This window comes from Phycodurus eques, chromosome 18 (genome assembly GCF_024500275.1).
Source record: "Phycodurus eques isolate BA_2022a chromosome 18, UOR_Pequ_1.1, whole genome shotgun sequence".
In the NCBI taxonomy this organism is placed as follows: Eukaryota; Metazoa; Chordata; class Actinopteri; order Syngnathiformes; family Syngnathidae; genus Phycodurus; species Phycodurus eques.
Window position 1 is genome coordinate 2,046,190 of NC_084542.1, and position 12,814 is coordinate 2,059,003.

Sequence of the window (12,814 nt, forward strand, 5' to 3'; positions counted from 1 at the left end):
TGATCCAACCATAGCTCAAATTCAAAACATTCCAAACAATCAGTCTTCCCGAATATTAGATGAATACATGTACGATTTCGAACTCGCCGACATATTGAGAATAGAAAAATGCAAAAAAAGGAATACACTTTCTTTTCTTCGGTTCAACACTCACTCCCTCTCTAGAATTGACTACTTTCTCACAAATAACTCTGTTGCTCAAAACAGCACTTCCAAAATACATCCAATAATAATGATTGATCATGCTCCAATTTCTCTCTGACTCAAATTTGAATCAAACATGATACCTTCTCCAACCTGGCACTTGAATACTTCTCTACTGAAAGATCCAGAGTTCGATATGTTTGTAAGGAAGGAATGGGAAGATTTTCTTGATATGAATGATTCCACAACTGTATCCCCATCCTTACTTTGGGAAACAGGAAAAGCTGCAATTAGAGGCAAAGTCATTTCATACTCTTCCTACAAGAACAAAAAATTAGAAAGCGAATTGGAGATAAAAATCAAACAAATCACAGAGGAATATGCAATGAGTCCGACAGACCTACATAGGAACCAACTTTAGAATGCTAAACAACTAGATGGCATATCAAAAAGAACGGAGTTCCTACTACAACAGCTAAGATGCACATGAATAAATCAGGAAAATGTCTCGCAAACGTACTTCAACGTCACAAAGAAAAAACACCAATGACATCTGTCCAAGATTCAAATGACAAATTTACTCAATAACCACAGGATATTAATGACACCTTTTACCACTACTAAAGTAGTTTATATTCATCCCATAATAAGCCAAATAAAAACGACATTGAAACTTTTTTTCAATAACCTAAACCAGTGATTTCCAACCTTTATGGAGCCAGGCACATATTTTACAATTGAAAAATCTCACGGCACACCAACAAACAAAAATGTCACAAAGAGTGGATACATTAATTACTGTATGTACTTACTGCCATCTAATAGAAGACAATTCATTTGTTGTCTGCCACTACGCCTCACTGGCATAAATAGAAGATGAACCAAGATATTTATTGTAAATATAATTTTTGACCAGTTCAGTAAAATGTGATAATTTCCCACGGCACACTGGTTGGGAATCACTGACCTAAACATCCCTCAATTAACTTCAGAAAGTAAAGAGTTTTTAGATGCCCCATTAACCCTCGCAGAGTTACATAAGGCCTTAAACGATATGCCAACAGGTAGAGCTTCAGGCAATGATGAGTTTTCCTCGTAGTTCTATAAAAAAAATTTCTTGTGGATACTAGAACCACTATTTTTCAGAATGGTTATAGAGATAAACGAAAGGCCTATTTAGACGCCATATGAATACAGCTGCAATAAAATACTGAAACCAGCGAAAGACCCCACTCATCCAGCTAATTACAGACCGCTTTCACAAATTAATACGGACATCAAAATCATATCTAAGGCTTTAGCCAACAGACGAGAAAACATTCTCCCGTCGTTAATACATTATGACCAAACAGGTTTCATGAAAGGACGGAGCTCCACCAACGTCATGCAAATTATAAACCTAATAAGTATGTCTAAGCGTAACGATCGAAAAGCGATTGTCTTGTCACGAGATGCCGAAAAAGCTTTTGACAAAGTTAATTAGTCTTTTTGATGTAGTTCAGAAATGCGGCTTCGGTGACTCGTATATTGACTGGATCACAGCGTTATGCAAGTCACCCAAAGCAACTGTCACCACAAATGGGGGTCACATCACAAAGAGGAACTAGACAAGGATGTCCTCTCTGGCCCCTGCTATTCGAACTATTTATCTAACCACTGCCAATAGCAATACGGCAGAACACTAATATTAAAGGTATCTGTACTCCTATGTCAGAACACAAAATCAATCTTGACGCAGATGATATCCTTTATTTACAAGAACCCAAGGCATCACTTCAAACCTCATTAAGACATTTTTGCAATTGTCAGAATATGCTATCAATTGGTCAAAATCAATAACACGACCAACTCATGGAACCATGCAGGCCAAAATCCAAACTTTCCTATTCCGACTGGGAATATCAAATATCTAGGCATCAATATCTCAGCAAAACTTACAAAGTGAAGTCATTTAAATCAGGTAACAATTGTGATTTAAAATGTTGGAACAGCGTACATTCTCAGTCTCTCTCCCTCTCGTACAGTGCAGACGCTTTTTTGTTTGCTCTGCTTAATTATTTTTTTTTCTTGCTGTTAAGCTTGTTTTTCTTCAAAAAAAATTTCAAATTAGAAGCAGCGGCTCCTGGATATTTTTAAACCTGTGAGACTGTACTTTTTTTTTGTAGATACAGTCAGTTGTTACCCCATTCCAATAATAAAATAAATAAATAAATAATATAAATATTTTCTGATACCATCTCACCATTACGTGACCGTGGCCTGCTAATTAGCATAAAGACCAGCAATCAAGATGCCTCCCTTTTCCGCTGAGGACTATCACGGACAGCTGCAGAGGATGTCAATCCTAGAAACGAAAATCCACCGTCTTGAAGTGTATGTGGATGTAAATGGACAGTCGGGGAATGAAACCACTCTACCACTGTCTCAAAATGGTGAGCAGAAGTGTGCTAACAGACAGCCACTTAGCTCAACAAAGAGGACGGATGTGGACTGTGGAAACGGTAATGGATCATCCAGCAGTTCTCCCTGGAATTGACTGGGAGCAAAGCCCAAAGATATGGGACAACATCTAAAAGGGGAGGACACACCACCAGCAGATTACCGAGGAATCCGGCTGACCTGCGTCGCGAGCTGCTTCAGCGGCCGCCGCAACGAGGGGCTGGACAAAAAGGACGCGAGTCAATTCAAATCATTGACATCAGACTTAAACATAGATTTTGAGCCCCTTTTACAAGACCCTGGCCAAGAATGCTCATCCCCAACCACCACTGAAAGGTATGAAACTACTTCTGAGCCGCTTCTCCTCACTAGGGTCGCGGGCGTGCTGGAGCCTATCCCAGCTGTCATCGGGCAGGAGGCGGGGTACACCCTGAACTGGTTGCCAGCCAATCGCAGGTCACATACAAACAAACCCACATTCACACCTACGGGCAATTTAGAGTCTCTAATTAATGCATGTTTTTGGGATGTGGGAGGAAACCGGAGTGTCCGGAAAAAACCCACGCAGGCACGGGGAGAACATGCAAACTGGTGCCGGGGATTGAACCCGGGTCGTCAGAACTGTTAAGCTGATGCTCTAACCAGTCGTCCACCGTGCTGCCTGAAACTAAATCATACAGGGAAAAAAATGGCACCCCAAACGTTAATAGTTGGTGATGGACCTGTCAGGGATGTGAAACGTTTTTACAGTGAGAATACCAAAGTACTGTGTTTTGCCAATGACATGGTGTCTGATATCTCCATCCATCCATCCATTTTCCGAGCCGCTTCTCCTCACTAGGGTCGCGGGAGTGCTGGAGCCTATCCCAGCTGTCATCAGGCAGGAGGCGGGGTACACCCCGAACTGGTTGCCAACCAATCGCAGGGCACGTAGAAACGTACAGTCATGCCTAAGGGCAATTTAGAGTCTCCAATTAATGCCTGTTTTTGGGATGTGGGAGGAAACCGGAGTGCCCGGAGAAAACCCACGCCGGCACGGGGAGAACATGCAAACTCCACACAGGCGGGGACGAGGATTGAACCCCGCACCTCAGAACTGTGAGGCTGACGCTCTAACCATTCGTCCACCCCACCGTGCCGCCGGTGTCTGATACCTAAAAAAAAAATCCTGGAGATCACTAATCAGCACCCAACTGTGAAATACGTCATTATACACACAAGGGCCCTGGATGTTCTCAAGCAGCAATCAGAGGTACTGAAGCGAGATTTCATTGATCTAACAAAAGTGCAATGTTTGGATGCTGACGGTTTAGCCCTGTCCCACTTGTACAATTTGGAGATGAACGTTTCTGTTGGCTCAGTCAATTAAATAAGTGGCTCAAAGAAGTGTGTACGGCACTATCCGTGAGTTACATTGACAATTTCTGTGTTTTTTGGGACCACAGACATCTTTACAAGGCAGATGGATCCAGTCTAAATAGACAAGGGGTTAAGTTTGTTGGCTGCTAACATTTTGTACGGTGTACGTCATTCAGGGGCCCAAAAAGAAAAACACTGGCCTTGTTGACACGGCTGAAGGACAAAAAGATCCAGTTGCTCCCAAACAATCGGAGGAACAAGAGATGAGGCGACACGAGGCCCAGCGGATTCATCAGCGTCATACAAACAATCGAAGGAGCGAATGACAAATTAGATGGACTTTTTGTTACCAAATGAAACGTGCTTAACAAAGTAGCTGTAATACCATTTTAAATGAGGCAAGACCAACACATTTTTATTTTAGGAGCAATTGTTGAATAGGGGGGAAAAGGCGGTGGGATTGCTGTCATTTTTAAGTCATTAGTGTCAAGAAATGATACTGGGTTATTTTAGCTCTTTTGAATATCTCTGTTTTTTATTTAAAGTTGACCCAAAGGTTATTGTCTTAATAATTTATAGGCCTACAAGGTACAATAGAAAATTTATGGAGGATTTTTCAGAACTGCTGTCAGTTATTTGTATTGACTATTTTGTCATAACAGGAGACTTTAACCTTCATTTTGACAATACCATGGGGGGAGAAAATCTGAAGAACTCTATGCTATACTAGACACATTTGACCTCTCTCAACATATTAAGAGTCCAACCCATACTCAAGGTCACATCTTAGACCTGGTCATCTCTCAGGATGTTGAAATTCTATAAATTGACATTTTTCAATTTCTGACCATTTTTGTGTATTCTTTGGATTACAGATTCTTCCAAAAATTCAGACAACCTCTATGTCTATTAAGAAAAGGTACATCAATGAGAGCACCGCCACTAAGTTTATGGAGACCATAGCTGTGCCACAAACTGTGAATGCTGAGACAGTTGATGAACATTTGGATAATTTCACTTGTAAAATTTCAAATGTCATGTCAATGCTGTCGCTCCTATTAAAACTAAGACAATCTTGAGGCGACCTAGAACACCGTGGAGGAGTACAATGATGGCAAAGACCTCTAAATCAAAGTGTAGGAAAGCAGAACTTAAGTGGAGAAAAACTAAAGCCCAAATTGACGATGACCTCTACAGACAAAGTATTTGTAATTTCAACCAAGAGTTAGTCAGGGCTAGATAGCAACACTTTTCTGAAATAATCAGTAAAAACTTCAACAACTGCGATGGTTGAAAAGCTCACAACTCCCCCCCAAATCAGATAGCTCCAGAACTCCTCTAACAGCAGATAAATCCAATGAATTTGATTATTTTAGCGAAAATATACTATCCATCAGGTTAAATATCAGCAAAATGATACGACATCTGAAGCCGCCCAGGAAAAACTATTGAGAAAACGGTTCAGCAGCTAAAACCATCAACGAGCTGTCTTGGCTCAATACCATGTGACTTTTTCAAAGCTATTAGGAAGTCTGTGCTAGCTGATTTGCAGCAAATAATCAATTGCTCACTTCAGTCAGGCGAGTTTCCTAAAGCGCTTAAAATAGGTGCCATTAAGCCTCTGCTAAAAAAAATTTTTAACGCTGGACGCTTCCATGTTAGCTCGTTATGGACCCATCTCAAATCTCCCTTTCATAGCCAAGATTCTTGAGAAAGTAATTTTTAATCAACTCAGCAATTTCTCGGACTAAAATGGACTTCTTGACACATTTCAATCAGGTTTCCGAACTCATCACAGTACAGAATCTGCTCTTATCAAAGTGCTACATGATGTAAGGTTGAATACTGACACGGGAAAGGTGCCAATTCTGGTCTTGTTGGACCTCAGTGCGGCTTTTGATATGGTAGCTCTTAATATACTGCTAAACAGGTTGGAAACGTGGGTAGGACGAAATGGAACAGTCCTTAAATTGCTCAGGTCCTACCTGGAGGAAAGGAGTTATTTTGTAACCATTGGAAGTGTTCTCATCAAATGGCAATGACCTCAAAGGTCACTTCTTGGACCCCTCCTGTTCAGCCTGTACTGTATATGCTTCCCTTAAGTTATTTTGTAACCATTGAAAGTGTTCTGTCGGAGGTGGGAGTTGAAACTCCTTCTGACAGTGGATTCTGCCAGACGTTCCCAGCAGACCCTCACAATACGTTTGGGCCTGCCACGTCGGATCGGCATCTTCCCCCACCATCGGAGCCAATTCACCACCAGGTGGTGATCAGTTGACAGCTCCGCCCCTCTCTTCACCCAAGTGTCCAAGACATGCGGCCGCAAGTCCCATGACACGACCACAAAGTTGATCATCGAACAGCAACCTAGGGTGTCCTGGTGCCAAGTGCACGTGTGGACACCCTTATGCTTGAACATGGAGTTCATTATGGACAATTCGTGATGAGCACAGTAGTCCAATAACAGAACACTGCTCGGGTTCTGAATGGGGGGGCCATTCCTCCCAATCACGTCCTTCCAGGTCACACTGTCATTGCCCACGTGAGCATTGAAGTCCCCCAGCAGAACGATGGAGTCTACAGCAGGAGCGCTCTCCAGCACCCGCTCCAAGGACTCCAAAAAGGGTGGGTACTCTGAACTGCAGTTTGGTCCATAGGCACAAACAACAGTCAGGACCCGTCCCCCCTCACCGTGGGCAACTCCAGAGTGGAAGAGAGTGTAACCCCTCTCAAGAGGACTGGTACCAGAGGCCAAGCAGTGTGTGGAGGCAAGTCCGACTATATCTAGTCGGAACTTCTCGACCTCACACACCAGCTCGGGCTCCTTCCCTGCCAGAGGTGACATTCCACGTCCCTAGAGCCAGGTTCTGTAGCCGGGGATCGGAACGCCAAGGTCCCTGCCTTCGGCCACCGCCCAGCTCGCCCTGCACCCAACCCCTATGGCCCCTCCCATAGGTGGTGAACCCATAGGAAAACCCGGGCATGGGAGGAGTTCGGTGAGGCCATGGGGAAAGACTTACGGACGGCTTCGAGGAAATTCTGGTCCACCATCCGGCATCTCATGAGGGGGAAGCAGTGCACCATCAACACTGTGTATAGTGGGAATGGGGCGCTGGTGACCTCGACTCGGGACGTTGTGAGTCGGTGGGGAGAATACTTCAAAGACCTCCTCAATTCCACCGACATGCCTTCCCATGAGGAAGCAGAGTCTGAGTTCTCTGAGGCGGTCTCTCGGTCACCGAGAGACCGTTGAGGTCACCGAGGTGGTTAAAAAGCTCCTCGGTGGATGAGATTCACCCAGAGTTCCTAAAGGCTCTGGATGTTGTGAGGCTGTCCTGGTTGACACGCCTCTGCAGCATCGTGTGGACATCGGGTACAGTGCCTCTGGATTGACAGACTGGGGTGGTGGGCCCCCTTTTTAAGAAGGGGGACCGGAGGGTGTGTTCCAATTACAGGGAGATCACACTCCTCAGCCTCCCTGGTAAGGTCTATTCAGGGGTGCTGGAGTTTTGGTTGTTTCTTTTCAAGAAGTACTTAAGAACTCTGGCGCCTACGAACATTATGAAAAGGTCAATACCGTCTTCATCGTATGGCTTATAGAACTGGCTCTTGTGGAAAACTGTTAAACACATTCTTACACGCTCTTGACTATATGTCATTATTTTTATGTCCTAAGATTTGGCCGTTAACAGTTAAGTGGCTTTGGTTTAACTATAGTTTGTTTTCATCTTATCTTGATGCTGACATTAGAGCAAGATTGATTTCATAGATGTGAACTCACGTATGTCTTTGTCCTAATGACCCTGGATGTGTTTTTCAGTGCTTAATCAACTTTGCATTCGCGCTGGCAGAGATGGAGCAGCAGGGTTTGGACACTCCATCCTATGCCATGATCCTCGTAAATGTCTGCCAGCTGATCTATGTCGTAGATGGCCTCTGGAATGAGGTACACAGAGAGCTCATTGATTGAACCTATATTGATTACTTGATTTTCTTGTACTTTATAGAAATGGAAAGGGCTCTTGACGTGATTTAAATGTAATGTACAAAACCACATGTTTCAGGAGGCCATCTTGACCACCATGGACTTGATGCATGATGGCTTTGGCTTCATGCTGGCTTTTGGAGATCTGGTGTGGGTGCCTTTTACCTATACCCTGCAGGCCTATTATCTGGTCAGCCACCCAAACCCACTGAGCCTCTCAGCCGTTGCTGCCATTGTCTTGCTCAAACGTGAGAAGAAAACTCAACTCACAAAACTCATCAATTTCATAATTTCAGTATTGCAGGAATCCCATTCATCACATTTCACACCGCCATTGCATTTCTCTCTTTCAGTTATTGGCTTCTACATCTTTAGGAAATCCAACTCTGAGAAAAACGCCTTCAGGAGAAACCCATCAGACCCCAAACTGTCCTGTAAGTGCTCAAGGGTCCTCATGTTACAAAAACAGTATTGACCGTATTTCATCTCCATTAACTGTTTATTTCAAGAGCAATAAATGCAATGCTCACGGGCATATGTTCTTTTTTTCTGTGAAAAACGACGACTATTTACTGCAGCTTACCGAGCTTAGTTGTGACCGTCTCCATGTACGTCCGTTTCCGTATGTCTGTGTAATACTATCCCCTGGTGGCCAAGGCATGAACACCAGAAGGAGCTGCACAGTTACAATGAATTATGACACAAACTGTTTAATTCTTTACATTTATTACAATATATTTACTACTATACTATATATAAAGTACAATGCAATAGAGTGCTATTTTCCTTTAAAACAATGTTTTGGGGGAAGGCTGGAGAAGATTAATGACATCTTATCATCACTCTGGTCGCGGGCTGCTGGAGCCTATCCCAGCTATCTTCGGGCGGGAGGCCGGGTACACCCTGAACCGGTCGCCAGCCAATCGCAGGGCACATACAAACTAACAACCATTCGCACTCACATTCACACCTACGGGCAATTTAGAGTCCTCAAATCAACCTACCTCGCGTGTTTTTGGGATGTGGGAGGAAACCGGAGTGCCCGGGGAAAACCCATCCAGGCAGGGGGGGAGAACATGCAGACTCCACACAGGCGGGGCCTGGATTGGAACCCCGGTCCCCAGAACTGTGAGGCAGATGTGCTAACCAGTCGTGGACCGTGCGCCACAACTCATCGATTATCAAATTCATCTAATTATTTTGACAATCTATTAATCATTTGGAGACATTATTCAACTTAAAATTGCCCAAATCCTCTGAAATTCAGCCTCTCAGCAGTAAATAGTCTCAGATTCCTGTCATCCTACATGAAAGTAGATGAATAATCTTTGTGTTTAATCAAAACAAGGCATCTATTTTCTTCACTGTCCATTGGAAATATTGTCCTGTTTTTTTCATAAAGAGATGCAAATTCAAAATGTATTTATCCAACTCATCGATTAATTGAAAAATTCATCAAGGGATGAATGGATTATTTTTGGTTGGTTGGTGTTTGTTGATTACAAGTCACCACAAAAACTCAGTTTAGATGACACTGTCAGAGATCAGCTTACCAATATTTTTATTTTTGCGTTATAATTTGCAGTGTAGGACTGCATGATGTTGTGGCTGGCCTATGTACTGTAGCACTGGTTGGATTCTACGATATTACGTCAGATGGACATTTCATCCTCATTGGTTTCTCTGATTGATTTTTTTGGGTTGTTTTTTTTCCCTCCAGACCTGAAGACCATTCCCACAGCAACAGGAAAGAGTCTGCTGGTGTCTGGTTGGTGGGGGGTCGTCCGTCACCCCAACTACTTGGGAGACCTCATCATGGCTCTGGCCTGGTCAATACCCTGCGGTAAGTCACTCTTCACAGAATTTGGTGTCCAATGAAAATCACATATCTACAAATTACTTTTTTTTGTCTGTCCACAAACAATCCCCAACAAAAAAGTGGGTTTTTTTTATCTCCACATTGCTTGGTAGTCAGAGTGATCAATACAAGTCAAAGCGCAGAGTAATAGGATCATGATACAAAACGTCAAACCATTTCCTGAGTTCCAATTGCAGAGAGTGAAGCTCTGTAATTATGTGTATAATTATAATAAAATCACGTGTATTCAGTTTCGTTCCCACTCCGTAACAGTGTGAAAAGTTGTCAAAGTGACATTATACAATATAAAGTGAACTCGCACTCCTTTTTAAAATCCTTTTATTTATTTATGCCGAGATCCCAATGATTAAAAAAAAATAAAATAAATGACTTCAACAATTCAGTCAATTTGATTGTTGTTATCAACACACGTAGGCTTCAGTCATTTGCTGCCATGGTACTACATGATCTACTTCATCATCCTGCTGGTGCACCGGGACTCTCGGGACATGAGCGATTGCAGGAGGAAGTACGGCTCGGCTTGGGACGAATACTGCCGAACGGTCCGCTACCGGATCATCCCCCGTGTCTACTGAGGGGACTGACTGGTGCCGGACGCTTGTGAGCTAAGGCCCATTTTTACCCAGTATGAAAGCCACAAACACCAATAATTTTTGTTGTCACGATTGTGTTGCCGTTTTAAAAACAAGAATTTAAACATATCATGATTGTGTATTTTTTTGCGCTTCAGTACATTTCAAGAAATGTTTTTCTAACAAACCACTAAGGACTTTTGTTGGCATCATGAACTTTTTTGCAAACGAATGAGGAAGAAAAGTTTCTATTTTGCAATTTGATGCAAAAAGTATGCCTCTGCAAGTAAAGTCTTGGTAGGATGTATATTTTTGTGTATATACACATTTGTTTTTATACTTCAGGTAAAACAAAACCACTTGTTGCTTTAATTTTTTGCTCGGATTAGGATTTTTTGGGGGAATGATTGTACAAGTAGTCCTTCATTGTGAATGATGGGAACTAAATAAGCTGTACACTGCAACAACAGCAACTTCTTTCTCAGGACCCACAAGTATTCTTCCACAAATTTGCATTAGAGAATTTTCCTGTTCTGTCTTGAATTTTGTATAGATGCCTAGTGTTTGACTTGAGAGTTGTGTTTTTAATTCCTTACATAATGGATTTGGTATGATTTAGAACCTTCTGGTGATGTGCCCAGTGTTGGAGGGGACCACCGACATGGTGATGATGAATAATTTTGTCGCATTCAGGGTTTGACATTAACACCCACCAAATGCTAGTGAATTTCAGCAGTGGGCGGGTAGCTCCGCCACTCCAGCTAGCCACTTTGGCAGGTTCTATTTCGATCGTGACAAATTTGTCAGCAACCCCCAATCCCCGTTTACGACTGTATTTCAATCAGTAAAAAAAGTCCCCTTTTTTTTTTTTTTTTAAACAAACCTACGATATATATATATAATACAGGATCAGTGTTAAGAAAGTTCATTTTCTACGTGAACTAGTTCAAAGTGCAGTTCAGTGTTCTAAATATGAACTGGTTCAGTACATAGTTCATAATTACACAAATTTTAACTAAGTTCACCGGTCCACAAACAAAGTAGTTCATAGTTCTTTTTTTCCCCAATGTTGCCAATGACAGTTACCCTAAAATTACTGGCATTTCATTTCCTCATTGTTGCCACCCATTCAGTCCACACTAGTAGCCAGCTGCAGCTTTGACCACAATCTTAAAAAGATGAAAAACTTGCTTGAATGGTGTTTTATTTTAAAAATTGTAATTAATTAAAACAGAAACCTAACGGCAGAACAGCAGTCGTTCAAAAGGCATTTAGTTATTTACCAATTGCTCCAAAATGTATTGATATTATTATAATTGGCTGCCAGTTTCATTTTCTGGAACAAAAAAAAAATCAACTTGTTACTTGTGAAATAAGGAGCATTAAGACCCATACTTGCTTTTAATTGCCTTTAAGCATGTTTATTAAACAGCTTTTCAGATTTGCAACATGTTAGTTTTTTTTTTTTTTTTTATCTTAAACAATAGACATCTTTATTTTAACAGTCTAGCCAAAGGCGCTCCCAAGCCTCAGCAGCATCTTATGTTAAATGAAAACTTCAACAAATAAATACTGTCGCTCCCCAAATTTGTGACGTCAATATAACTCAAATGTTAAGCTTTCACTTATCTTTGTTTTAGTTTCAAACAAAAAGTGCAGGGTGTTCCCAGAGTCAACAGAATCTCTCTCTAAAGTTAACTGAAAAGTGAAAACTTGAATAAATACTTCTCTGGCTGAAGTCTATCCAGTTTTAAATTGAACTCTTATCGGTGTTTGGATTTATAAAAAAGAATAATAAAAAAAAAGGCAGATGCCGATATGCGTCAAAAGGTCCGATATCGGCCCGGCTGATAATCGGTTTATCCATAACCACTCGCCACAGTGGCTAGTGACCCAAAAGGTTAGTGTCAAGCCCTGGTTGCATTTCTTCTGCCACATTTTTCTTTTTGTGGCATTGTCCTTTTGAGCTTTTGGAACAGCCAACCCACCCCCCCCACCCGGCAACTCAATGATTTATTTCTCCTATTTAAGCTTTAATAACATAATAACATGTCATTCATGACAATTTTATACTGTGATAACAATGCAGATGTATAAATTGCATCGTCATTGTTTGCAAACTCAGTATTTGCAGCTCTTGATCACAACAGAAGTAGCAATGTCTGAACTCGGACTTGTAAATATTTTTGCTGTTTTATTCTGCATTGGGAGGACAAAATATTAGTAATGATTCTTTATAGCTATTTTTTTTTGTTTTTTAAATTTGGGCTAATGTAGTTTTGTTTAGAGATAAGATCTGCCATATTTCATGTGTATTAAAACACAAAAACTGGTGAAAGTATCTGTATACATAGTTTAGCCCAAATAAAGATTTACAGAATTTATTTTCCCTTCTTTTGGTTTTATACTCATTACTGAGACATGCATTTTCTCTTC

General features: G+C 41.6%; 1 protein-coding gene across 3 annotated transcripts in view; it reads left to right on the plus strand.

Annotated features, from left to right (window-relative positions):
- Positions 1 to 12,762, plus strand: part of lbr (lamin B receptor) — a 36,899-nt gene extending 24,137 nt beyond the window's left edge. For all 3 annotated transcript variants that reach the window (XM_061703585.1, XM_061703587.1, XM_061703586.1), the window contains exons 10-14: positions 7,763 to 7,888; positions 8,007 to 8,175; positions 8,281 to 8,361; positions 9,648 to 9,770; positions 10,221 to 12,762. In XM_061703585.1, coding sequence (XP_061559569.1) covers positions 7,763 to 7,888; positions 8,007 to 8,175; positions 8,281 to 8,361; positions 9,648 to 9,770; positions 10,221 to 10,381 — 660 coding nt within the window. In that variant the 3' untranslated portion in view covers positions 10,382 to 12,762. The remainder of the gene's footprint in view (positions 1 to 7,762; positions 7,889 to 8,006; positions 8,176 to 8,280; positions 8,362 to 9,647; positions 9,771 to 10,220) is intronic.
- Positions 12,763 to 12,814: the final 52 nt, after the last annotated feature.